The sequence below is a fragment of the Hemiscyllium ocellatum genome, chromosome 29, assembly GCF_020745735.1.
Source record: "Hemiscyllium ocellatum isolate sHemOce1 chromosome 29, sHemOce1.pat.X.cur, whole genome shotgun sequence".
Classification (NCBI taxonomy): domain Eukaryota; kingdom Metazoa; phylum Chordata; class Chondrichthyes; order Orectolobiformes; family Hemiscylliidae; genus Hemiscyllium; species Hemiscyllium ocellatum.
The window spans coordinates 51,993,134-52,016,732 of NC_083429.1; the positions used below are offsets into that span (position 1 = coordinate 51,993,134).

At 39.4% G+C, this 23,599-nt stretch overlaps 1 protein-coding gene across 1 annotated transcript; it reads left to right on the forward strand.

Annotated features, from left to right (window-relative positions):
• The first annotated feature begins 6,970 nt into the window (after nucleotides 1–6,970).
• LOC132829673 (hyaluronan synthase 1-like) lies at nucleotides 6,971–19,303 on the forward strand. Its single transcript, XM_060847020.1, has 4 exons — nucleotides 6,971–7,624; nucleotides 16,459–16,684; nucleotides 17,880–18,012; nucleotides 18,628–19,303. The coding sequence occupies exons 1-4, from the start codon at nucleotides 6,971–6,973 to the stop codon at nucleotides 19,301–19,303; spliced, it is 1,689 nt and encodes a 562-aa protein (XP_060703003.1).
• Nucleotides 19,304–23,599: the final 4,296 nt, after the last annotated feature.

The window sequence follows — 23,599 nt, forward strand, 5'->3', positions numbered from 1 at the left end:
GTAACAACTATTTCATTTTTATGGGGATATGCTGTTAGTCTGTCCACCTTTTGTGCAGCTTTTTCACTCATTGTTTATCCGACTATTTTATATTTCCTTTCAATTTCTCTCCATTTTAAAACTCACTCCCTCAGTGCATTCTCATGCATTCTGTTTTAGAGCATTGCAATTTCTGCAATGTGATCACTTGCATTGCTGTTGTCTGCAAACTAGGCATGCATTATTATTTCATGTTTTTGCTAAGCCCTACAATGACGTACCAACTCTGTGTCAGCAGGATTATTCTGATATTAATACTTTCTGCAGAAAAGTTTGTTTTAAATTATTGGAGCTTGGTTTTATTAAACAAAAAATATCTAACTATCCAAATCAAGTAGATCAGAATAAATGGTATTTAAATCTACTTAACTAAACATCTTTATTTCTGGAACAATCAAGTTCAAGGTGAACTTCATCTCCTTTATTGTTTTGAAAATGGGGTATGTCGAAGACCAATCAAAACAGCACAAAAATTCCCAACCTAATTCCAAGGGTTAATTAGCTTTGCCTATTACTTAAATCTGCTTAACTTTTGATGGAACAATGACACTTGGTACCATGTAGGAGTGGGACCGGGATGTGCCTGTTGGAATCCAATCCCAACTGTGTCACCATGGGATGAGAATAAGCCTTATCAATTCTTGTAAAATGACATTGTCTACAGCTTGGCGAGGGTTCACCACCTGACCTCTTAGTTGTCAATAGATCAAGTTAAAGGAAAAGTTTGCACCTTTTGCAAAATAAAACTTCCAAAGATTGTCTTCTACTGGATGAGCAGAGCCTTGTTTTGGAGATAGGTCCTCAGTCAAAGAAATTAATTGTTGGGTTGCAACTGCACCAGCTGCTCTACACAGCTGTCAGGGCCAACTCGCACCTTACAGTTGGTCAAAGATTGAGAAGTTGAATAAACCAGAGCCAAAGAAACAAATAAAATTGGCTTAAAAATAAACTTAAAGCCTTGTAAAATAGCATTTCCCGCAGAAATGTGTTCAGTTGACATCAATCGAGCATTAGATTTCATTTCTTCTTTAACAATGTAAACCTTACAGTATATGTTTTCCACATTAGTTTTGTGTCAGAATTGTGAGTCTTGACAGTGAGTTGACCCTGGTTGTGTCTTGGATCTTGTGGTCCCTACTTTTCTCCTATTTGTAGGCAATATACATAAGCAGACTATAAATAAATTAAGAAAGAATATATTAAATTAAATATACACACTCTATTAAAAAAGCCTGGTGCTTTCATGATTATATGGTGGGGGGTGGGGGGAAACGCTAGTTTGTGGCATGTCATTTAGTAGTAATTTGTTTTAGCTCTAACAGGCACACCTCAATTCAAATGTCAAGTCTCTTGTTCTTCTAACAAATGCTTTATGTATTTAAATTATTGTTCCATTTTATATATACAGAAGTGAGTTTACAAGTGTGCAATTTTTTTGTTACAAATGTCTGCCTCGACAATTATTTACTGCTTCCTACTGTGTAAATTATGTTGCAAAATAAATGTTTTATTAGCATTAAATATCACCATTTCTTTGGAGTATATTTTCAGGTTGTTTCAACTGTTTACTTGGTATAGTGAGTGTGTAATCATTGTGAGTCACTCTCTATCAAGGAATTAATACATAGGCAAGAAAGTTAGACTGAGTTATTGCTGAAATTTCATTCAAATATAATGTTGGGTGTCAGAAAATTTCATACTGAGCTCTTGAAAATCAGCCATCAGGAGAGTTATGAATTGTTTCCTTCCAAACCTGAGTTATGCATGGAAGGAGGTCCATGAGCTGGGTGACACCACAATGAATTACCACTGGGAACAGATCCATTGTTGATGCTGATGCTGATGGAGACAATTTAAAGTAGTAAATTAATAGTGGCAGACAGGCAATCTTCACACAACATTAAAGTGCCTTAACATGTATGAAAGTTTTTCTATTGAGTATTAAAATACATTAAGCATTGTCCCAAAGCTGAACATATTTATTGCTGCAAATTCAGAGTCTTTTCCTCACCAGTTAAGAAGGACTTTACCTAAAGAGAAAGACTTACAGTGCACAATTTCAGGAGATCACCAACTAGCAATCAAGTCATGTACTGAAGTACTTTTGAAATATGGTCAGAGTTACAATGTACAAATGGCAGCCAATTTGTCCACAGCTAGCTCCAATCAACAACAATAAGCTAAATTTAAAATTAATAATAAAACAATGAGAATTGGATATTTATCTGAAAATACATTTTCAGAGCTATCGGAAAAGGCAGAGAATGCAACTAAATGAATTGCTATTGCTAAGAGTTAGCAAAGACACAACAGGCTGAAAGATCTCTACTGTAGCTGTTTTCTGATATACAATTATGTAGTCATATTAATAAGAAATAAGTTTTGTTGAAAAACACTGGGAAGAATTTCACTGCTATCCTTAAACATGCCACACAATCTTCTACATCCACCTTTGCCGGGTAACTGGGGCCTAGATTTAATCTCACACGTAATGGTCAAAACCTACAACTGCACAACAGTCTCTCAGCCTAGATTATGTGGTCTCTCCAGTGGGACGTGATGCCATGATATTATGGCTAAAGTACGAATACTAAACACTAAGCCATAGCTGACTTAGCTTTAGACATTCAGTATCAAAAAATCTCGACTGGTGAGTACTGGTAAAGCATATACAACAGGTGTCCTGGCCCCCTTGTCAAGGAGGGGAATAGATAATTAACCGAGGTTCCCACTGGCGATCATTCGGCAGTCATATTGGTTGTAAAGTATATTTGGAATTGAGTATGGCTTTGGCTGCCCTTCCGTTTCCTGAAAGCTCAAGGTATGCTTTATAATGCTGAATATAACGCAATTTTAAAGTCTGGAATATTACTCATTTTAAACATGGATGAGTGTTTTAGGTGATCCACTAAATTTTCATACTAACAAACTCCGCTGATTAAGGGTTAGAGTGGACACTTCCAAACATGCAAGCTCCCGTCACCAACAGTGCGCGCGTCTGCGGTTTGATTCAATCAGGAGCGAAATTCGGGTACATGCACACGCACCCAACTGTCACTATGTCAGAGAGCAATAACTGCAGGTAATATCATTTAAACTGTTAATCCAGAAATGGATGAGACTACAGAGAATAGTTACTAGATTGCCCTTTTTAAAAAATAACATTAAGGTTTTGTCATACCTCATTTAGTTTGTGTAGCTTTATTTTCATGGTCACCGATTTATTCTGTTAAGATTAGAGGATTGACCATTTTAAAATGTTCAATTTCTTACGGTGTCCTCCCCAACATTTCAATTGAAAATAGGTGGGAAATTTTGGGTGTGCTTCTTGTCTAAATATTGCAAAGGTTCACATAATTTTCACCTATTCATTGCCCCCATTATCAGTTTTACTCCTTCATGGCATACCATTATCTATCTCTTTCATTAACTTTCTTTCTCTTCCTCTGGACTCCATCTCTACCTATCCCACTCACTCCTTCCCTTCAAGGAAGAAAGACCCAGCCTATTCAACATCTCCCAATAACTCAAACCCTCAATTCTGACAACATCCTTGAACTCTTTCAAGTTTAACAACATCCTTCCAACAGCAGAAAGACCACAACTGAATGCAGTATTATAAAAGTGGCTTCTGTACAGATCTGCTGAGTTTCTTTCACAATTCCTGTTTTTGTTTCAGATCTTCTGCATCTGCAGTTCTTTGTTTTATATTAGCTTAGATCACCAGTCCGGTGACAATATTACTGTGTCATTGCCTTCCCATGTTGCATAGCAGGAACAGGCTGGGAGATGAACTTTGTTTTTACAGACACTTAGCCTTAACCTCAAACTCTCATATGGCTTTGTGAATACATGGACAATGACTTAGAGCTCAGCCTCTGAATGTGCATTCATACTGCAATATGATGACAGACAGTGGGGTGGTCTTGCTCGTGGACTGGGTGGTCGGGTCAGGGTGAGAATTGAAAGGTTTCTCCCTTGTTCTGAAGCTCCATTCCAGTAGGACCCTTCATGAAGAATTGCGATTGAGAAGATGGAGAAGAGCATTTGTGTAATGACAACCTAGCTTGACCCATTTTGTCACAGATTGGATCAGTGGTGAATTAGTTGATGAGGATCATAGCTTACATGTTGTCATGTGGCAGGTGAAATTAGTGACACGTTTGTGTGGACTGCTAAATTTGAGGAGAATGCTTCAGAAATTTCTCTCTTACTGGAGAAGCACTGCATGAGGTCAAAGAAGGCTATGTGTTGCTGCTGCTTTCTGCATTTTGATGAACTTGTCTTATTGTGCAGCTCTATTGTACAGCCCTTGTACATCTCGAGAGACAGCATTCGCAATTTGATTCTGATGGGAACCACTGGAGAACGTAACTGAAGAGAATTTTTCCAATGGATCTCCTTGGTCAGCAGTGAGATGTCTCTGAAGTCAGCACAATAAGTTTTACTTCCTTTCTTAAAGAAGGTCAACGTTACAGTGCCATGCTCTCCACCTTCTAGATTAGAGAAATGAAGCATGTATTCATACCAAGAGAGATCCTGTGCCATATTTCAGAACTTCAGTAGAGATTCTGTCTGTGCTGGCATCCTTGTTCGCTCTCAGCTGGAGATTGCTTGTTCAACTTGTGTTGGGCTAATACTATGCTCATGGTGATGGGTGGCAATCTGTGGGATGTGGTGTAGCTCATCTTTATCAAGGGCTGAGTTTTGGTTAAGGAGATCCATGAAGTGCTCCTTCCAATGAACACACAGTGTTTCTCTGTGTTCAGTGAGCATAGCTCCATTCTTAGCTCTCAGCACAGTAGATCCTTGGTGGTTAGTCTGCAGATAGTTTTGACTGCACTGAAAATCTGTGCACATCACAGAGGTCAGCCAGTTGCTGAATTTCCTGCACTCTTTCTGTCCACCATTTGTTCCTTAGGTCACTTTTTTTTTTGTTTGACTGTAGCTTTGTTTTTTTGTATAGACCTGATTTATTTCCTTCGAGCTCTGCAGTTCCTGGATCTCCCAGTCATCCTAGTGAAATTAGTCTTGATGTTTCCTTATAGAGAAACATACAGTCTTTTTGAATGTGTTGTATGTGACAGATTTAAGAACAGACCTGGTGCTGTGGACATTGAGGTTTCCATTTGTTGAGCATTGTCAGGTTGGCTGAGAGGTATGAGTGAGTAGGTGTCTATTCACAGAGACCTTGTGTGCATCAACATTGAATTTTGAATTTCCTGGAGCAATGATGTTTTGCTGCAGGTGCCATTTTTTGGACCCAGCTGGAGATGGTTTATTAGATAAGGTGAAGGTCAGTCTAGCAGTTGTCAGTTTTGGTGATGGCATGGGTGATGTGAATATCTTGTGGTCTCTCGCATGGACAATGATCTAGACAGGTGGTACCAATGTCTGGAGCAAGGGTGATACCATGGGGATTTGTCTTTGATGAAATAGTATCTTCATTTTGATCAGACCATGCTCTAGACAGTTCATTAGAAGGAGGACTCCATTAGGGTTTACCTTCTTTACCAATCAAAAATTTCCAGAGGTTTGTGTCCTTCCAAACTCTGGCATTCAAATCACTTCAACTCCCTTTGGGACGGGGGCAATAACTGATCACAGTAGAAGTCAGATTCCTCTTTGGTCTTATCTGGTGTTTCCAGAGTTGGGATATGAGGTGATTGGGACCAGGTGGGACCTGGTTGACTATGAGGTTCTTGATTGGGGTTGTTAACCTGGGTCAATCAGAAACTTTGGAGTCACTGAGGTCCATCTGGTCCTAATCACTACAGGATGTATGCTCTGATGACTGAGGTGTACAGCTTCTAGGTTTGGGTGAGACAAAGAGTAATGAGGTACTTGTTTTCTCACCAGGGATCCTCACTAAAATGGTCAATTCGTTTATTTTTTAATCATAAAACTAACCTCATGGAATTGACACTCTTCCTCAAACATATCTGCCATCTTGTTCTTTGAATTGACCTTCTCCTATCACAATGTTCCACTTTGGACAGTGACATCAATATCATAGCACCAGAGTTCCCAGTTTGTAATTGCCATTCAACATTCAGGTCTTTCACTGCTGGGGCTGTCCATGAGGGTCATGATTTTCCAGGTCTCAAATTACATTTGAAGGTGCCTCTGTCAGGGTAAGTCTTATGTGGAATGGCCATTGCACACGAATTACCAAATGGTCCCGGTGGAGCAATGGCAGAATAACTAAGACAGTGGTGAGCATGCTTTGTGACAAGGATGGGGACTAAAACAAAGGGACAGTTGTAGAGAGTATATTGAAACCCATTGGTTTATTTTCTGATGCACGATTATCCTTATTATACATCCTTAATCCTTACCTTGTCCTTGTATATGTTCCCATCACCTCTAGCCTTTCTGATCCATGTCAGTTTCCTATTGCCCAATGATTCACTTTAAAATTCCTTATTCTGTGTTTATCTTCATCCTAACATATTACAGATTCTGTCATCAGTTGTCTAAATCCCATCCTCTGGATTTCTCCTCACTCTTCACTCCTCATGCCTCTCCACCCACTTCTTTGGCTTTAACAATCTCTTCGATACCAATCACTGACAAGGCTTTATGGTCACTCTTCATTTTCTGATCCAGGGCTTTTTTTTTTCTAATTTGCAGTTCTGTTCAGAGTTTTGAGATTTTTCTATATTAAGGTTTGTATTAATTTATGTTGTATGTAAAAATGCCTGGTAATACAGAGCGTAAACATTGCTATAAGGAGATTATAACAATAATCAAGAATAATGGAATGAATAGAATAAGAGAAATAGAATCAGCATACTGATGCATGTCGACAAAAGTTTTTAGTTTTGTGTCTCTTTCATTCCACAGTCAACTGAGACTTGGCCAACTATGATCCTTTCCAGCCATGATTAACAAAGATACTCTGGTTTCAGTGAGTCATAGAACTTGTACCATGGTCTTTGCTCTGCTGTTATTTCTAGGTATGTCGTGGGCATATCTGGCAGGATTCCAGCTCCTCTTAAATGGTTATAAACTCATTTCGCTTGGGGTTTGTGGCTCTCTGATCATTATCCACCTCTTCCTTCAAACAGTCTTTGCCTTATTTGAGTGCAGCACAACAAAAGATAATGTCTTGCATCGCAGTAGTGCCAAATCAGTCGCCATAATCATACCTGCTTATCAGGAAGACCCTTTGTACTTGACACAGTGCCTTAACTCTGTGAAGAACATTGAGTATCCAAGTCACGAGCTGAGAATCATCATGGTTATTGATGGGAACTCAAAAGAAGACCAATACATGATGGACATGTTCAAGGAGGTTTTCTGCAAGGAAGATATTGGGACGTATGTGTGGGAAGGCAATTATCACTCAAGAAACTTTAATAGAGTTATTCAGAATAAAGAGGAGGATAACAACAAGCGACCATACAGAGACCCTGTCAATTTGTTTTATGGGGAGTCATGTATTGGAAATCCAGAGAGATTAGATGTGGAGTCACTAATCAGGAACAAACATTTTGTTTGCATAATGCAGAAACGGGGAGGAAAAAGAGAAGTAATGTATACAGCCTTCAAAGCTATTGGGAATTTGGTGGATTATATACAGGTATGTCTCTGATTTAGCCTTTATACAGGTGAGACTCAATCTTCTGCATCAAATAAATGCCAGTTTGTTCCAACACTATGAAATTAAAAGTTGAATTGAATTTCTGTCTAACATGCACTGTTCCTTGTCTTCAGTTTCTGGTCACTTTCAGTGGCTGAGAATCTATGATCTCAACTTCCCCAGAGAGCCCTAAAGCATAGATTTTTAAAATGTGTTCTCAGGATGTGGTAATTACTGATAAAGCTGATTTTTTTTCCCCATCCATGGCTATCTTGACATGATAGTGGTTAACTTACGTCTTGAGCTGCTAATGGAATACTGATGCAACTGAGCAGCTTGCTAGGTAATTCCAGAGTGGACTTAATGATTATTTCCAGGATTATTTCCACATTTAGTTAAATCCTCCTCTTGTTTATTGGTTCAATAACTTAACAGTTACGTTATGATTTGCATATTAGCCCATAAACTGAAAGTATTGGCTTCAAAGTTCACATAGAGACAACCTATCACTGTTTTGGCTGAGATACCAACGAAAATGTATTAAATGCAAAGTGTGCAAAGATTCTCCACAAATACTGAGTTGGCTTCTGCTGCTCTGGCTCACCCCCTAGTGACGAGTTCCACAATGACAACACAACATCAAATCACAGTCCTTATAGGGAACAAGGCAAGAGAGGGGAAAAAAATGAAAATCAGTGCTGGAAACAAAGTTCTATTTAAAGTTAATAAAATCCTGATCATAGATACCACTCTAGTTCCCCAGTTTATTGATTTTTTTTTATACAATGAACACACATTTGTGCAATTGCTGAAGTCTAAGAAAGCAGAAAGTTATCAGCTTGATGTTATAATTTTACAAAAATACAAACTGTACTCAATGTACAAGCTCTGGATGGAAGAATCGAGCCTCTTATTTGTTTTTTGGTTTGTTTTCAAGAGTCCCATCCCAGCATGACAGTTTTCATATAAGCCCACAGAAAAATTACAATGCAGAAAGAAACCATTTAGCTCATTGTGTCGTTTGGACCAGCAGGCTTATCTGTAGTTTGGCAAGTTACAATGTTTCACATGCAGATCCAGATTCCTTTTAAATTAATTAATTAATTAATGGTTTCCACCTCAACCATAGGAAATTCTAGACACCCATCACTGGATGAAAAGATTTTTCCTCAAGTTTCCTCTAGTCCTTCTATCAATCATCTAAGATCTGTGTCCCCATGATTGACCTCTCTGCTCAGGGAACAAGTATTCCTGAGCAGAGAGGTCAATCATGGGGACACAGAAACAAGTTTTCCCTGTCAACTCTACCCAAACCCCTCATTATTTTTTATACCGCAATTAAATTACCCCTCAGCTTCCTCTGTTCTCAAGAAAACAACTCTAGCCTCTCCAATCTTTTGACATTGCTACAATTTTCAAGCCCTAGCAAACCATTATTGTAAATCTCCTCTGTTCTCTCTCGACAGCAGTTGACTGAAACTGTACACAAAACTCCAGCTGTGGCCTAACCTGTGTCTTACATAATTTTTAAAAATTAATTTGTGGGATGTGGGCATCACTGGCTGGCCAGCATTTATTGCCCATTCATATTTGCCCTTGAGAAGGTGGTGGGAAGCTGCCTTCTTGAACCGCTGTAATCCATGTGCTTTGTGTTGATCCACAATGCCCTTAGAGAGGGAATTCCAAGATTTTGATCCAGCAACAGTGATGTAATGATGAAATATTTCTAAGTCAGGATGGTGAATGGCTTGGAGAGAACTTGGTGGTGGTATTCCCATGTATCTGCTGTCCTTGTCCTTCTAGATGGAGGTGGTCATGGGTTTGCCTGAGGATCATTGATAAATTTCTGCAGTGCTTGTAGATAGTGAATACTGCTGCTACTGAGCATCGGTGGTGGAGGGAGTGGATGCTTGAGGATGTGGTGCTGATCAAGCAGGCTGCTTTGTTCTGGATGGTGTCAAGCTTCTTTGAGTGTTGTTGGAGCTGTACTCATCTAGGAAAGTATGGAGTATTCCATCACACTCCTGACTTCTGCCTTGAAGATGGTGGATAGCCTTCGGGAAGTCAGAAGGTGAGTTACTGCTTGCAGTATTCCCAGCCTCTGACCTGCTCATGTTGTCACTGTGTTTATGATCAATGATAACCCCCAGGATGGTGATAGCAAGGGAATCGGTGATGGTAATACCATTGACTGCCAAGGGGCAGTGATTAGATTGTCTCTTATTCATCATGGTGATAGCCCTGGCATTTCTGTGGTGCAATGTTACTTGGCACTTGTCAGCCTAAATATGGATGACATCCAGATCTTGTTGCATTTGAACATGGACTGCTTCAGTATCTGAGGAGTCACGAATGGTGCTGAACATTGTGCAATTGTCGGTGAACATCCCCACTTTTGACCTTATGATGGCGGGAAGGTCATTGATGAAGTACCTGAAGGTGGTTGGGCCTAGGATACTACCTTAAGGAATTCCTGCAGAGATGTCCTGAAGCTGAAGTGACTGACCTCTTACAACTACAACCATCTTCCTATGTGCCAGGTATGACTGACCACCGGAGAGTTTGCTGCCGATACGCATTGATTCCAGTTTTGCTCGGGCTCCTTGATGCCACAATTGGTCAAAGGCAGCCTTGATGTCAAGGGCTGTCAGTCTTACCTCACCTCTGGAATTCAGCTCTTTTATCCAAGTTTGATCCAAAATTGTAATAAGGAGCTGAGTGACCCTAGTGGAACCCAAACAGGGTATCACTGAGCAGGTTATTGCTGAGCAAGTGTTGCTCGATAGTGCTGGTGATGACACTTTCCTTCACTTTACTGATGATTAAGAGTAGACTGGGGTGGTATTTGGCTGGTTTGGATTTTTCCTGTTTTTTATGTACAGGGCATACCTGGGCAATGTTCCACATTGTTGGATAGATGCCAGCATTGTAACTGTACTGGAAGAGCTTGGCTAGGGGAGCAGTAAGTTCTGGAGTATGTCTTCAATACTATTGCCAGAATGTTGACAGGGCCCATAGCCTTTGCAGTATCCAGAGTCTCCAACCATTTCTTGATATCATGTGGACTGGATTGAATTGACTGAAGACTAGTATCTGATTATGGAATCACTGGAGGAGGTCAAGATAGATCATCCACTTGGCACTTCTGGCTAAAGATTGCTGCAAAAGCTTCAGCCTTGTCTTTTGCACTGAGGTGCTGGGCTTTTCCATCCTCGAGGATTCGGGATATTTGTAGAGCCTCCTGCTCCAGTGAGTTGTTTAATGATCCACCATCATTCACAACTGCATGTGGCAGGTCTGTAGAGATTAGATCTGATCCTTTGGTTGTGGGGTGACTTAGTTCTGTTATTTGCTGTTTGCCATGCAATTCCAGGACTATATCCCTGGTCTTGCTTTCAATACTCTGTCCAATGAGAGCATCTCCTTCAGTGACCTTGGACATGCACTCCAGGATCTCTCACCTCCACTATCTCTCAATACCCTCCCTTTTCATATGGATTACCTTGCTTTGTTTGTCAGTCCAAGTGCTTTGTCGTTTGCCGGTTTGAATTCTGTTTGTTCCCATTCAACGAAACCATCATTCTGCAGTTGACCTCTTCACTACCAACAATCCAGACTATTGTGCAATCTGCAAATTTCCCAAACATAGCTCCTACATTTAATTTCAAATCATTAACTTATGTCACAAACAGTGAAGTCTACAGCAGATGCCATCTCCCTGGCCGTATACTCATCCTTGGAGCATCAGGATAACAAGGATACTTGCTCATTAACTACAGCTCTGCATTCAACACTATATTTCCAACCAAACTAATCTCCAAACTTTGCCACCTAGGTCTCTGCTCCACCCTCTGCAAGTGAATCCTTGACTTCCTGACCCACAGACGCAATCAGTGAGAATAGGTAACAGCACTTGTTCCAAGACAATCCTTAACACTGGCGTCCTGCAATGCTGAATACTCAGCTCCTTATTATATTCTTTGTACACTCATGACGGTGTATCCAAATTTCATCCTAACTCCATCTACAAGTTCGCTGATGACACCAATGTTATCGGCCAGATGTCAAACAGTTACACAACACAATACATGAAAGAGATAGAGTGCTTGGTGGTGTGGTGTAAAGAAACAATTTTTTCCCTCAATGTCAGCAAAAAGAAAGAGTCAGTCATTGACTTCAGGAAGCAAGATGGAGGGCACACCACTATCTACATCAATGGAGCTGAAGTGGAGATGGTCAACAGCATCAAGTTCAAATGAATGACAGAGACCAACAATCTGCCCTGGCTCACTCAAATTGATGCAATGGTCAAGAAAGTACAACAAAGCCTCAACTTCCTCAGGAGGATAAGGAAATTTGGCATGTCCACAAAGACTTTTACCAATTTTTATAGATGCATCATGGCTTGATATGCTAAATGCTTTGCCCGGGACTGTAAGAAATTACAGAGGGTTGTAAACACAACACAGTCAATCATGCAAGCCAACCTTCTATTCATTGACTCCATCTACACTTTCTGCTACTTTGGAAAGGCAGCTAACATAATCATAATCCTGGATACAATCTCTCCCAACCTCTTATGTTGGGCAGAAGATATAAAAGCTTAAACACATGTACCAACAGAATCAAATACTGTTTCTTCCCCGCTATTATTAGATCTATGAATGGACCTCTCAAATTTCAAATTTAATATTGACCTCGCTCTTTGTGCACCTTTTCTGCAGCTGTATGGTATGATCTGCCTGAACTGCACACAAAACAAAACTTTTCACTGTACCTAGGTACGTGACAAAAATAAATCAAATAAAATCAGATCAAACTCAAAACTGGGTTCTGTGGAACGCCACTGGAAACTGCCTTCTATTTGCAAAACAGTCATTGACAACTATCCTCAGTATCCTGTCACTGAGCTAATTTTGTCCAACTCTCCACATTCCCTGTATTGCATAGATTTTAATTTTTCCTAACAGTCTGCCATTTGGGACCTTGTCAAATGCCTTACTAAAATACATGTAGACAACATCTATTGTTCTACCCTCATTAATCCTCATTGCTACTTCCTCACACAATTCAATTAAGTTAATAAGACATTACCTTCTCTTAAAAAGACTATATTGACTATTCTTGATAATCCACATCTATCTAAGTAACAGTTAGTCCTATGTCGCAATATCTTTTCCAGTAATTTGCTCACCACAGAGGTCATAATTATTACCTATTCTTTACCCACTTTTTGAATAATAGTATAACATTCACACACTTCCAATCACATAGTCATAGAGGTCTACAACACAGAAAAAGCCCATCAAGTCTGTGCTGGTCAATCCTATTTTCCAGCACTTGGTCCATTGCCTTGTTCATCTGATATGAAATATTAATTTAGTATCAGCAAGGGACCCAACACTGACCCCTGTGGGACCCCATTTCGACAAGCTTCCAGATAAAAATCACCCCTTGACAATCACCTTGCCACTTCCGGATCAATGTAACCAAATTTCCTGGTTTCCCATGGGCTCTTACTTTCATGATCTGTTTCCCCTGTGGCAACGTAACAAAAGCTTTGCTGAAGTCCAGATGGATGTGAATTCTGAAAATTCAATCAAGTTGGTTTGATGTGATCTCCCCATATCAAAACAGTACTGTTTGTTCTTAATTGATCCCTGTCTCTCCAACTGCAGATTAACTCTGTCCCTCAAAATTGCTTCCAGCAGTTTCCACACCAGAGGTTAGACTAATTTGCCTGTATTTTCCTGGTTTATCCTTTGCTCCCCTCTTGAATACAGGTACCATACTGGCTGTCCTCCAGTTCTCTGGAACCTCTCCTGTGTTCAGAGAAGCAATGTGATAACCAGCCTGTGAAGCCTGGAGCGGGACTCCTTCTTCTGCGAGGAGTGGGCCCTTGGTGACGGCATGATGTGGGCTGATGTAGCTTGGAGCAAGATGCGAGTGTCGGCATGGTGTGGGCTGGTATAACCCAAAGAGAGATTCTGGCAGCAGCATGGGCTGGGAAGCCTGGAGAGGTACTCCTGGTGGTGGTATGGCATGGGCTGGGAAGCCTGGAGTGGGACTGTAGCAGCGAAGGAAAAGTTGGACTCTCTTAAATTATCTTTCTATATTTTTTATTTTAAGTTAATGTGAATGGTGCCTCTCCATGGTGACCGTACACACTTTTCACTGTATTTTATATTGAATACATGTGACAATAAATGATTCAATTCAATTTAATGCAATTGAAAATTATTGCTAGCACCCCTGCTACTTTCTCCTTTGCCTCACTCAGCAGCCTGGGAAATATTTCTTCTGTCCCTGGAGATGTACTTACTATTATGTTTGCTAGACAACTCAGAACATCCTCTCTGTCTATGACAGTTTCTTTAATTTTATAAGAGTTCTTCTCCCTGAATTCTATACCCACATCACCCCTTTAATTGGTGAATACTGACACAAAGCATTCATTTAGAAACCTCCTACATCTTCTGGCTCCATGTGAAAATTACCACTGTATTGCTTAATGGATCCTTGTCTTTCCCTAGTTATTCTTTTACTCATAATGTATTTGTAAAATAACAAGATTTTCCTTTGGTTTACCTGCCATTATTCATGCCCTGCTTTTCCTCTCCAAATTTCCTTTTAAAGTTTCCCCTTGCACATTCTGTACTCCCTTAACCGTCAGTATCCGCCATGACCTTCCTTTTTTCTTTTTCCAATCCTGTATCATTCCCCCCCCCAGTATCAAGATATCAGTATTCAGCCAATTCAATTCACTCCATATGATATCAACAATTGACTGAAAGCACTGAACACTGCAAAGCTGTGAATCCTGACAACATTCCAGCAACAATGCTGAAGACTTGGGCTCCAGAACTTGCCATGCCCCTATCTTAACTGTTCCAGTACAGCAATAACAGTAGTATTTACCTGACAATGAAAAAGTTTCTGAAGAAGGGTCACTGGACCTGACATGTTAACTCTGCCTTCTCTCCACAGATGCTGCCAGACCTGCTGAGATTTTCCAGCAATTTCTGTTTATAGTTCTGATTTCCAGCATCTGCAATTCTTTCAGATTTTAGAAAATTATCCTGCTATGTTCTGTACACAAAAATCTGGACAAATCCAATCTGATCAATTACTGTCCCATCATTCTATGCATGATCAACAGTGCTATCAAGCAGCAACTGCTCAGCAATAACTTGCTCATTGACACTCACTTTGGGTCATCAGAACCACTTAGCTTCTGACCTTAGTACAGCCTTGGTTCAAGTATGGAGAAAAATGCTGGATCAGAGGTGAGGTGAAGTGAGATGAGAGTGATCGCCATTGACGTCAAGGCTACTTTAGACTGTGTGGCATCAAGGAACTCTAGGAGATCAAATTCTCATTGATTCCAGGGAGAAAACTCTCTGCCGGTTAGAGTCACATTATGCGCAAAGGAAGATAGTAGTTAGTTATCTCAACTCCAAGACATCTATGCAGGAATTCCTCAGTGTAGTCTCTTAGGTCCAACTATCTTCAGCTGCTTCATCAATGACCTTTGATTCATCATAAGGTCAGAAATAGGAATGTTTGCAATAAAATTGCACAATGCTCAGCACTATTTGTGAGTCCTCAGATACTGAAGCAATCCATGTCCAAATGTAGCAAAACCTGCATGATGTTTGGGAACATATCTGGATTTATTGTTAGAGTTGTACTGTGAGAATTAATGCACAATGAACTAGATGATGGACTATACAGTATTCACCCTCATGTTTAGTCCTTTCAATGCTCACATCTGCAATGTATTTTTGGTTGATGAACACTTCGTGTATCAAATACCAATGTTTAGAATACTGATATAACTACATCATTCCATATATCTGCAGACAAGGTTTGTGAAGGTTTGTAGCTCAGGTTGAGGTTTAGGATGTAGGTTTGCTCGCTGAGCTGTAGGTTTGATATCCAGACATTTCATTACCTGGCTAGGTAACATCATCAGTGGCGATTTCCAAGTGAAGCGAAGCTGTTGTCTCCTGCTTTCTATTTATATGTTTGTCCTGGATGGAGTTCCTGGGGTTTGTGGTGATGTCATTTCCTGTTCATTTTCTGAGGAGTTGATAGAGTGTGTGCAGCACAGACGAACTTCGGAAGACAGAGGAGAACCACCTATACAACATAATCAAGAAAAACAGATACACAAAAAATACAGTCCACAGATTCCTTGAACAAACCACGACAAGCAGACCAAACACAGCCAGAAACCCTAACCACCTTACCATACATCAAAGAAGTTTCAGAAATGACAGCCAGACTACTAAGACCCCTCGGAATCCTAGTAGCATACAAACCCACCAACACTCTCAAACAAAAACTAACAAACTTAAAAGACCCAGTACAACCCATGGACAAAGCCAGGTAATGAAGTGTCTGAATATCAAACCTACAGCTCAGCGAGCAAACTTACACCCTATATCTGAAGACAGACTTTGCTAAGGTTGAACATACAGATTATTTTAAGAATGGTGCAATATTATTTCTCTAGCTAAGTTCAGTGTAGTACTGAGGACAACTGCCCAGACATAGTTGAATGAATGATTAACATAATGAAGGGAAAACTTTTATGAGCTCTATGGGATCTTGGCTTACCAGCAATGCATACTGGGGACACTAGCAATAATTATTATAAAATTATTAAAACAGTGTGCTTGAAATACAGATATTCCCTGCTTATACATGATGATCCCTGCTAGTAGAGTGAATTTATCAAATGAGCTCATGTATTTTATCAATAGATTATTTATCTTTAGCTATTAATTGTGCATCTTCATCTATGGATTGTGTAATTGTCCACATTTTAGGTCTGCGATTCTGATACAAAACTTGACTCACGTGCAACCATGGAACTTGTTAAAGTCTTAGATTCAAAGGAAAACTATGGAGCAGTTGGAGGGGAAGTCCGAGTACTCAATGTTACCGACTCATTTGTTAGCTTCATTAGCAGCCTGTGTTACTGGATCACATTCAATATAGAACGAGCCTGCCAATCTTATTTTGACTGTGTGTCCTGTATCAGTGGACCTTTAGGTAAGGAATGTGAACAAATCAGGTTCTTTTGGAGGATGCCATTCAAGATAGTTTTCAAAATAATCTCTTTTATATCTTCCCAATGCTGGAGAGAAAGCCCAGGTCGTGGTCTTTACCATTTAGACAACCAGGGCAAAGAACAATTTTCCAGGAAATGCTAAGGCTGAATAAGAGTCAAAGAGAATAGAGGTCACAACAATAACATGTTTGGGTTTTAAAAGTCAGCCATTTGTAGTATAAGAAAAAAATGAGGGAAGTTACGCATTTTATGGTTTTAAATGTGATGATGCTCTCGTTATTTGCCCTGTTTTATTTTTGGAGAGAGTTTGCAAGGCAGAGGTATTGAGCTGGCTAGCTCTTGATCACTTAAGTAAACAGCTTGGGAGGCCTTAGATTTTTTTTAACAGACTGAATGGGTGTGGCCAACTCTCTCAGATTAGGATTTCTGGGTTTTGGTTTTCCAGTAGCATCAGAAGCTATTGGGTTCTCAACAGAATTAGAAGCTTCAGTGAATGCCTCCTGGCTACTTCTCTGAGTTTTCTGTTGATTTCTTTTACTCCAGGATTAAAGAGCTGCATGGGAGAATCTGTTTTTTAATTTTCTTTTTTTGCCAGTAGTGTGTTTGTGGGATGTTACTACATTATAATAGTTACTGCATTATTACTCTGTTAAGTTTCCAGTAGAGTTAAGTTGTTCTAAATTCTTCTTTCTTTGGTTGTATTTTAACTACAGTGTTTAAATAAATTGTGTTTTGATTAACATCGAGTAGTTTGACCAGTCGCATTGCATCAGGAACAGACACTTTACATTTGTCTTTAAAATAAGAAAAAGGTATGGTTTAACCTACCTTCTTAAAATGTTTTGAGGGGGTCTGGTCTGGTATGATAAATCTCAATTTCAACACCATGAGAAAGCAGGAAAAAGGAACCATATCAGAGTTTAATAAGTAAAGCAAGGGACAAAAGTTCAGATGGGCAACTAACCCCTGAGGTATTGGTAAACCATTAGAGAGCAGTTGTTTAGCTTTGCTAACCAGTCTGGCTTTCTGAATAGCTCAGCAGAATTACCTTAGGTCTAACTTGCTTAATTTTAACTCTATCCTGGTTTGAGAACCATCCATCAATACATACTGAAAGGTTTGACCAGACTAAGTCCATTTTCTGTTTTCAATTCTAACAATGGCATTCTGTTTTAGGGATGTACAGAAATGACGTGCTTCAACAGTTACTAGAGCCCTGGTATAATCAGAGATTCTTGGGAATCCGGTGTACGTTTGGGGACGATCGTCACCTGACTAACAGGGTGCTTAGTCTGGGTTACTCCACCAAGTAAGATGTGAATCTATTTTCTGATCGTTTTTTTTCAATTTAACAATTATGTTGTAACTAAGACCTGTTATTTCTACAAATAACAGTTTTTGGACAACATTTTTAAAAGTGCATTTTTTTTTTACATTTTTAATGATTCAATTTCCCTAATTTTCTTTCCTTCTAGCTGGAAGACATTTCTTCTTGCTGTGATATAGTCCAAATAGAGTCCCCACCCAGAATTACTTCTCTGCCTTTGGTACCCTTTGAATATATTTATAGGTGGTGATGGAAAAGTCAGGGAGATTGAATGATTTTCCGAGTGACTACGTTTGAATAGTCCCTGGGACAGCTTTCCCAATTTTGGTTCAAGCTTCCAGATGTCAGTGAAGAAGGCATTGAAGTTTGACTGGATGTGTCTTTGTCACGTTCAGTGCCTAGCTCAATTCTGGGTGATTTGTCCATTGATATTTTTATTTTGCCCGGTGGCAGCTTGATACAACGACCTGTAAGTGCCTGAGCTCATTCTCCCAATCCCCACACAACAGGCCTCATAACTGTGATTACTGTAAAATTAAAACCAAATGCAGAAGTAAAGGAAGTTAATTAATGAAAACTCATACTCGTTCCCAACAGGTATACACCCAAAGCTTGGTGCTACACAGAAACTCCAGCTCAATATCTGCGCTGGCTCAACCAACAAATACGATGGTCCAAGTCTTTCTTCATAGAATGGTTCTACAGTTCTCTCTGGTGGCATAAACAAAGTCTGTGGATGACATATGAGTCTGTAGTTATGGGAATGTTGCCATTCTTCTTGATTGTAGCCATTGTCAAGATATTCTATCACCGGTGTCTCTGGGATATCCTCTGGGTGCTCCTCTCCTTTCATTGCATTGCACTGGTCAAAGCATTCAATGCTGCATGCTTGAATGGGGGTATGGTGATGATGTTAATATCTCTGTATCCTATCATCTACCTAAGTGGGCTGCTGCCAATTAAGTGCTTTTCACTTCTTACCATTACCAATACCAGCTGGGGAACATCTGGACGCAAAGAAAAAGTCAAAAACTACATTCCATTGCTTCCACTCTTTATTTGGGGGTTCATCCTCCTTGTGGGTTTAATTGAGACTGTATTCACAGAGACTGAAAGATCGTGGATCCATGCTGAACAGCCATTGTATAAAGACTACGCGCTCTATGGATCATTGGCCTTGTTTGCATACTGGGCATCTATGGTTGCAATTTATCATATATGGTCATGGCAGTGGTGCAGAAGAAACACTGCAATGTACCGTGTTGAAGTGTAGACCGATTTTGTCTAAATTACTTCATGGAAAATTTGAGGAATAGTTAGTACTTTGAAGCATACTTTATACAATATAAACTTAGAGGTTCTGCACTTTGTTCCTGACATAATAGTTCTCTGCAGTCTGTCCTGGACAGTGCATCTTTTGTAGTCAGAAGAACAGCAACAATACTATCTTCCACCTTTCTGTTAATTTCATTCTGTCAGCCAGTAGAACAACAACATCATATTTTGCCGGTTCTTCATCAGATTAATGGGTAAAAGCTCAGATTATGATGATGATCCAAACAGATTGGGAAGGATGTTACTTCAAGACGAAAGTATAGGGCACCATAACTATCCTTAATGGCTTTATACTAACAGCACAGATCATGTGTAGTCCAGTTACGCTTATTGGAATGTATTGGCTGAGAATGGGAATTGATTCTAATGTTCATAATGACCAGTATAACCTGTTAACACTCATTGTTTGGCATCATATCAAAAGAACACTTCTCATCAAATTATACTTCACGCTAACCAACGTATATAGGAGAGGAGGAACATTTTTAAAAACAAAACAAAACATTTATAATTGTGACAGAATGTAAATGCACCTTTGGGCAGTGTTATTTTGTGAAAGGTATGTGTGTACAATGTTTTAGATCTGAGATATAATATTGTATATTGTGCCTTAAGAATGGAAGGCTAGTATAAATAATAATTAAATAAAAACATACTACAGACTGACATTTTAATATCAAGTCTATATAAACTTTAGCTTGAATAACATGTGGCCCTACATTTTTGAGAATCGACCTCCATTATGCTAGACAGTTCGCATTTTTTTTTAATCTGCTGATTTGCCTTATTTTAAATGTTGTGAATTTGTAAAACAATTTTCTATCATCTCATGCTGTACAAATTCTGAATCACTATTCAATTATCTAATTGTATCAGTAAATTGATGTCATACAGATTTGGACTTTAAACATGGTTGCTGAGGATTCAACCTGTGATGTGCACACCTTCATGATCTGGGAAGGCACTGTTATATACCATAAGAATCAATCACTATGCTTGCTCTTACAGAAAAATTTTAAAATTAGAATCTTTCACAACGGTATCGCCAATGAGATACCAAAAGTAAGCAGATGGTAAATGTCATCCACTTGATGCAGGTGATAGTTGCATTTTAAATGCTTTTTAAAATTGTTTTTGTATAATGTTTGCCAAGACTTATGTCATGTGCTCTTCAAATTGGGTAAATCTTCTACTCATTAGTACACAGGAGACAATACCAGTAATGATAGCAAAAGGAGAACCAGCATTTATTGGTCCAAGAACAGTCTGGGAATGATCACTATTCCATTTTAACTGTACTTGCTTTAGACCATTCACTTCAGCTCTCATTTGAAAATAAATCTTAGACAAATATATAAATCATATAAATTAAATACATTGATTCCAGAAGTGCTCTTTATTTACTGCACAAACTGTACACACCCCTAGATAAGAGACACCCTATAACTGAAAAGTAATAATTAAGGGGAAAGCGGAAGTAACCGAGGTGATTATGTAAAAAACAGATAGTTGCACTTCCCCTTTTCCTCCACAAGATAGCATCACCATCCTCTGTAATGTGAAATTGAATTTACTTTGGCCACACTGTGGCAAATCTTGGTATGACATGAATATCAATTTCCATAGTCCTAATGTTATATCTATCATCAGTGGTAACATGGAAAATGTTAGCATACACCCTGTAGCACCTTTATTTGAAAACAATCTGACTTTAAAAATGTTTGTGGAATACAGCTCAATCGATTAAGATGCAGGTGCAATATCTTGACAAGGAAGATTTTGGGTGTCTCAACCACCAGGCTTGAAGATAGCAAGTTTGGAGGTGGTAGTAAAGTTAATTAGTTGGGTGATGGAGGGCCAGAACTTTGCTGCCTGCCAGACCTTGCCCAAATTAAGCACCAATTGAGGCCCTAAGTGGTCAACTAAGGCCTACTCAACAGCCTCATCCCACCTTGAGTGCAATTATTTACAGGCAGAACAAGAAATAGTCAGCCTACTAGACTGGTTTTCTGTGTGAGCAGGCTATCATTGTTTTGGGAGTGGGAATCTCTCGATCCGCACTAATTTGTTTAAAATGAATAATTGGACCTGATTTTGGGAGCTGAAGGTTTGCTGACAGCAGACCCTTGCCTTTGCTTCTAACATTCCTGGGCCTCTTACCTCATAATCCTCACAGAGAAGTCTATACCCTGTACTAATACTTATTTTTCCAGTTTGTAATGCTCCATCCTAGGGGTTCAGTGATCAGCTATGGCACTGCCAAGTTTGGAACTGCCAGCCTCTATTTGACCAGTAGCTTTAGATTGATCTGACTTCCCGGTCTGGGGTCCTACTTTTGGTATAAACTGATCAGTTGCCTGATTGTCAGAGAATCTTGCAGGCTTTTTCATCTTGGGAGGCAATGGGATTTCCTTCTGGAAACTCTTCCCAGCTGGAAAAGCCATGTCTGTGTCCACATAGGTAGCATGGCCAATTGCTTATTCTGCAAATGGAAACGTCGTCCCTGTGTATAAACCATCAAACCTTTTTAATTCTAGGTAATATAGGTTCAATCCAATCAACCTCTGCCTTAAAAATACTCCTCATTCCAGAAACCTGTTTTTTCTCAACCTCCATCAAGGCTAGTACCTGTATATCTATCTCCAGTTATGTAAACCAAATCAGCACTCCATGTATTTCAGGTATAGTCTGATCAAGGCTCTATGCAATTATAGGGGCAAGTGAGGACTGCAGATGCTGGAGGTGTGGTGTTGGAAGGGCATTCCTGATGAAGGACTTATGCCCGAAACATCGATTCTCCTGCTCCTTGGATGCTGCCTGACCTGCTGTGCTTTTCCAGCACCACACTCTCGACTCTTATACAGTTATAGTAATACTTTACTCCTGTATTCAAAACTAACAAAACACAAGCCTTCCAAATTGCTGCATATGTGTGTTAGTTTACAAGGACTCTTATGTCCCTTTGCAAGCATTTCCCATTCATCTGTCGTTTCAAATATATTTTGCTTTTCTATTTTTCCAACCGAGGTGGGTAACTTTGCATTTCTCTACATTACTTTCAAAGTTCTTTCCCACTTGTTTAACCTACATCTTTATCTCCTGCAGCCTATTTGCATCCAACTTTTGCCAATTGTTTAAAATAGTAAACTTGCCTATTTTACATTTGGTTCCTTTATTAAAGTTTTTGATGTAGATTGTAAATAGTTGAGGTCCCATTTCTGATCACTGTGATGGTTACAGCCTGTCAATTTTTTAAAAAAGCATGTTTTCTTACTCTGTATTATGTGCAATCTTATTGGTTCAATTCTGTGTAAATACCCCTCAGATAACATCTTTCAAATACACTATAATCATGGTTTTCCCCAATATCCACCTTGCTAATCACAATTCCTAAAACATTTTAACAGATGTCAACCGTTAATAGCTCTGCCTTGATTCTCACTGTAATAGAGGTATACAGCACAGAAGCAGGCCCTTTTGTCCAACTCGTCCATGCTGACCAGGTTTCCTAAACTGAACTCGTCCCATTTGCCCATTTGGCTCATAACCCTCTAAATCTTTCTTATCCATATGCCTGTCCAAATATCTTTTAAATATTGTAATTGTACCCACCTCTATCACTTCTTATGGTAGATTGTTCCATATATGCACCACCTGGTGTGAAAATGTTGCCTTTCAGGTTCCTTTTAATATTTCCCCTCTGACTTAAACCTATGCCCTCTAGTTTTGGATTCCCTTGTCCGTGTAAAAAGACTTTTGCTATTCACCTTACCTATGTCCCTCTTTAAGGTCACCTCTCAACCTCCTGTACTCCAGGAAAAAAGTATCAGCCTATTGAGCCTTTCCTTATAATTCAAACTTTGTAATCTCGGTAACATCTTTCTAAATTTTGTTTGCACCCTTCCCAGTTTAATAACATCTTTCCTATAAAATGGTGACCAGAACTGTAAACAGTACTCTAACATGTCCTTACCAATGTAACATGATGTTCCTGTGTATTTTTGTTGTGATATTCTAACCACATCCCTAATAATAATTCCTAAAATTATCATATTACCTTTACACTTGCACATGGCTTTGTTCTGTTGGATCATTTTATATCAACTTTTCCATTACAGATTTCTGCATCTACAAATATAGTGAAACTGTCTAAGCAAACTTATCACATTGTAAATGGTAACTGCACCTGTCAGTGGTAGCTCAAACTTGTTCTGCATCTCCTTATCCTGTACAG

What these genes read in the sequence shown, in the direction of transcription:
- LOC132829673 (XM_060847020.1), top strand. Translation starts at nt 6,971, where the DNA reads ATGGTCTTTGCTCTGCTGTTATTTCTAGGTATGTCGTGGGCATATCTG. An exon ending in CTGTATCAGTGGACCTTTAG is followed by an intron (nt 16,685 to 17,879) that starts GTAAGGAATGTG and finishes ATTCTGTTTTAG; the next exon opens with GGATGTACAGAAATGACGTG. An exon ending in AGTCTGGGTTACTCCACCAA is followed by an intron (nt 18,013 to 18,627) that starts GTAAGATGTGAA and finishes CGTTCCCAACAG; the next exon opens with GTATACACCCAAAGCTTGGT.